Here is a 1,549-nt window from a genome sequence, read left to right as displayed (position 1 = left end):
CTTGCGTATAACACCACTCCGCATGAAACTACACGGATTTCGCCATATAGACTAGTTTTTGGGAAAGAGGCTAAACTACCAATAAATGTTCTAACTGAAAATGAGAACTTTACAACTTCTGAGAAAGAGGCAAACAAAGCAGTTTATGTGCGTGATTTAGAAGAAAAACTTTCCACAATTCATGAACAAGCAAGGGAAATTACAAAAGAAGCATCTCAAAGACAGAAAAATTATTTTGATCGAAATGTACGGGAGACTAACTATGAAGTTGGGGATTTCGTACGAAGAAGTCAGCCAAAAGTCGGTAAAGGAGAAAAATTAAAACTATCAAGGAAATGGACTGGACCGTGGATAATAATTAAAAGACTAAGTGATGTGCTTTTTCAAATTCAGCATTCAAGACAATCAAAACCGGTTATATTTCACGCCGACAACATCAAACCGTACCGAGGAGAAAGACAGCAGCCCCAATATACAACTGGCGAGACAGCGGAACTAACAAGACCAGCTACTGGATCCGAATATACAACTGGCGAGACACCAGATGGTCAACGACGGCACGCGCCGGACTCTGGCCGGCGGCGTTTGAAGTTACCGCTAGCTCCACCCCCGACAACAGACGACTCAGATGTTGACCAATCAGAACCAAGCTTAAAAGCAGAAGACTCAGATTTTGACCAATCAGAACCAAGTTTGAAAATGACCCGTAGGGGACGACCTGTAAGGAAGCCCATTCGGTACAGAGAATAGTCGTTATCAAATGTTGTGCGAGGATTGTGGAAAAACTTTTACATCATCTAGTAATTTTCATCAGCATCGTAGGGAGCAACACAGTGACAGTGTAAACAGCTTAAACTGTAGTTTTTGCCAAAGACTTTTTGTAAGGAAATTCAATTTAAAGAGACATTTAAAATCAGTACATGGACTACATGGTGAACAGTTAAGTGAAGCAATGAGTTCTAAAAGGAAGCTTGTCGACCGGGAGATATTTATGCAAGCAAAGAAGCCAGTGTACGTACTTAGTGACTTCTACGAGAACATCTCATCAGATGAAGAAGAAACCTTGGACAAAACGAACACTGCTGAAGATGACCTCGAGCATCTCTCCATTAGTTCTTGCGAGTTCGCGGACCTGAGTAGTGTGGACGAGGCGTTCGTCGAAGAAATCTTAGGTGAAGGCAACATTGATGAGCAGCAAGTGCATAATGAAGAAGACGGGGACAAACGAGTGCGTAACGAAACTGATGTGATTAGCGACAGTCCTAGCGACGATTACAGTGACGTAAGTGATGAAAGTAAAAAAACTGATGAAAACAACAACGTCACAATCCGAGAACGATCGACAATATGCCTAACATTAAACAAAACGGTGATACGCAAACCGGACGGTACTGAAGAAGAAATTAGAGACTCTAAAATCGTATATTCCAAAGACTTAAATCCAGAGGACATCGATTTCAGAGATGTGGTCAGTGAAATATTACGCGAAATTTCCAAACATTTCGAGCACGGCAATGTAAGAAATGTCAGAGGGGACATGTCTGTGTAA

General features: G+C 41.6%; 1 protein-coding gene across 1 annotated transcript; it reads left to right on the top strand.

Moving 5' to 3' along the window:
- Positions 1–952: 952 nt before the first annotated feature.
- Positions 953–1,549, top strand: LOC128183719 (uncharacterized). The gene has a single exon (XM_052852837.1). The coding sequence runs from the start codon at positions 953–955 to the stop codon at positions 1,547–1,549; it is 597 nt and encodes a 198-aa protein (XP_052708797.1).

The sequence above is a fragment of the Crassostrea angulata genome, chromosome 5 (genome assembly GCF_025612915.1).
Source record: "Crassostrea angulata isolate pt1a10 chromosome 5, ASM2561291v2, whole genome shotgun sequence".
NCBI lineage: Eukaryota > Metazoa > Mollusca > Bivalvia > Ostreida > Ostreidae > Magallana > Magallana angulata.
The sequence above is the reverse complement of the archived record's forward strand: the minus strand, read 5'-3'. Positions and strand labels throughout refer to the sequence as shown.

Excerpts from the sequence above, each read along its gene's own strand:
- LOC128183719 (XM_052852837.1), top strand. The coding sequence starts at position 953 with ATGAGTTCTAAAAGGAAGCTTGTCGACCGGGAGATATTTATGCAAGCA.